A 2,062-nucleotide genomic window follows, 5' to 3' on the forward strand; every position below is an offset into this window, starting at 1 on the left:
GTATTGAACGATTGGTCATCGGTTCATGATCGCTCTTCAACCGTGCGCGAACACCACATGCATATTATACACTAGAGCAAGTTTAATAGTATGGCCGGCTGTTTGGTTATAGGCAAGATGCCATATCATCTATAGTCAATCTAACATATCCAATTCTGTCTTATTAATATGTGTTCCACCTTTCGGACATGGTGTTTTGCACTCGGGTGCATATGCACCGTTTATTTGAAATGCATTTTAAACATATTAACAAATGTTAAAAAATATATATATAAATATCTCGTGTATACATGTTAAATGCTCACAAGGTTGTTTCAGCAAAACCAATATGTTTTGTGCCATGTGTAAAAAGATAACTTTTTGGTACTAAAATAGTGTATTTCTTGAGGTCTTTTTTACATGTCGATTTTATGTGAAACTTTACGTGCACACACAGAACATATCCCTATACATGAAAAAAATCTTTAATATTTTTTACTTTTTAAAATAAGTTTTACACATAATACACCCGGGATCAGTTTTGGTTTTTCACCACCTTCACTCTTCCAAAATACATAGAGCATGTGTTAGAGTAAAAAGGGTAAAACTTCGTACGTGTCAGCAGTGCAAAGCCAGCAGAGTCTCGGCCGCACGAGCCCAAGCACACGCTCATGACGCGTCGTCCGCCAGGCCTTTGCCCAACACGTGCCTCCACAGCAGGGACGACGAGATGGGCCGGCGGACGTCCGCGTCGGCGCACACGTGCCGCCTCCATGCCTCTCGAGCACCGCCCCTCGCACGCTATAAAACTGCGACGCTTACCTCATCCACCCTCACCATCAAAAGCACACGAGCAGTTGCATTGCATAGACTACTCATACGTACGAACTCCACTCCAGTCAGTCCCAGTTAGTTTCAGGAAGCAATGGCGTCCGGTCAGGAGAAGGGGAGGTCGGAGCTGGACAGCCTGGCCCGCGAGGGGCAGACCGTCGTCCCCGGCGGCACCGGCGGGAAGAGCTACGAGGCGCAGGAGAAACTGGCCGAGGGTTCGTACATGTACATAGCACTCGCGCAACATATGTGTCGCCAAGTATTTTAGCTTCGGATCATTGTTGTAACACGCATGTATTTGTGCAGGGCGCAGCCGCGGCGGGCAGACTCGGAAGGAGCAGATCGGGGAGGAAGGGTACAGCGAGATGGGGCGCAAGGGTGGCCTGAGCACCAACGACGAGTCCGGCGGCGAGCGCGCCGCCAAGGAGGGCATCGACATCGACGAGTCCAAGTACAAGACCAAGCCTCCGATGTTTTAGTACCTAGTAGGTAGTACTAGCAAGCAAGCTGACCGCTGATGTCTCTTCGTAGTTGGCTGTTAGCTGATGTCTTCTGGTTGTGTCTGCTACTGAATATTGTCGGTCAGCTCCTGAAGTTGAGCACGCATGTACCCGATCATACGTAGTGTGATCATGTGTGCTTTTTAGGTGTCCCTGTTCTGTCGTGACTAGTAAGTACTCCTGTCAGCTTACTGCTCATCTGTAATGTAGTGCGTCGGTGCTTAATCAACAATCTGAATTTCTTCCATGCGGGTGTTCGATGTTCGAACTGGTCATATTGGTCTTCTTTCGAGAGGCGCGAAAACGTACCTTATCTTTATAGAGACACAGAAGGCAGAAGGCAGATTTTTAAGTACAAAAAAGCTATGTATATTTTATCTTATAGAAGAAGAAGTTTAAGTAGAAGAAAACTCGTAGCACAAACTCCACACCACCTAGTCCGAAGACAACCATCACCGACACCACAAACACAACATAAAAATGCCTAACCTAAGCTAGATACCTCCGACGCCTAACCTAAGCTAGATACCTCCGAAGAACAACTTTAAAAGGCTCTCCTTACCAACGCATTATGGCGGAACTTAGTAGATCTCGAGGGGACGTGCTAGCTATGGCGCATAGCCTTCGAGAGTAGTGGTGTAGAAACGCGCCAAGACCTCTAAGACCGTGTGATGTGGGCATTACTCTTTTGCTGTGTTTGGTTACAATGTGAATTGGGCTCTGAATTGAATTGACAATGAAAAACCAAATCA

The 2,062-nt window shown here is 46.8% G+C and overlaps 1 protein-coding gene across 1 annotated transcript; it reads left to right on the forward strand.

The window, feature by feature from the left end:
- Positions 1-835: 835 nt before the first annotated feature.
- On the forward strand, positions 836-1,557 carry LOC124682210 (em protein CS41). The gene is made up of 2 exons (XM_047216944.1): positions 836-1,025; positions 1,117-1,557. The coding sequence occupies exons 1-2, from the start codon at positions 905-907 to the stop codon at positions 1,287-1,289; spliced, it is 294 nt and encodes a 97-aa protein (XP_047072900.1). The 5' UTR covers positions 836-904; the 3' UTR covers positions 1,290-1,557.
- The last annotated feature ends 505 nt before the right edge of the window (positions 1,558-2,062 follow it).

The sequence above is a fragment of the Lolium rigidum genome, unplaced genomic scaffold, assembly GCF_022539505.1.
Source record: "Lolium rigidum isolate FL_2022 unplaced genomic scaffold, APGP_CSIRO_Lrig_0.1 contig_7058_1, whole genome shotgun sequence".
NCBI classification, from domain to species: Eukaryota; Viridiplantae; Streptophyta; class Magnoliopsida; order Poales; family Poaceae; genus Lolium; species Lolium rigidum.

What these genes read in the sequence shown, in the direction of transcription:
- LOC124682210 (XM_047216944.1), top strand. Translation starts at nt 905, where the DNA reads ATGGCGTCCGGTCAGGAGAAGGGGAGGTCGGAGCTGGACAGCCTGGCC. An exon ending in GCAGGAGAAACTGGCCGAGG is followed by an intron (nt 1,026 to 1,116) that starts GTTCGTACATGT and finishes GTATTTGTGCAG; the next exon opens with GGCGCAGCCGCGGCGGGCAG.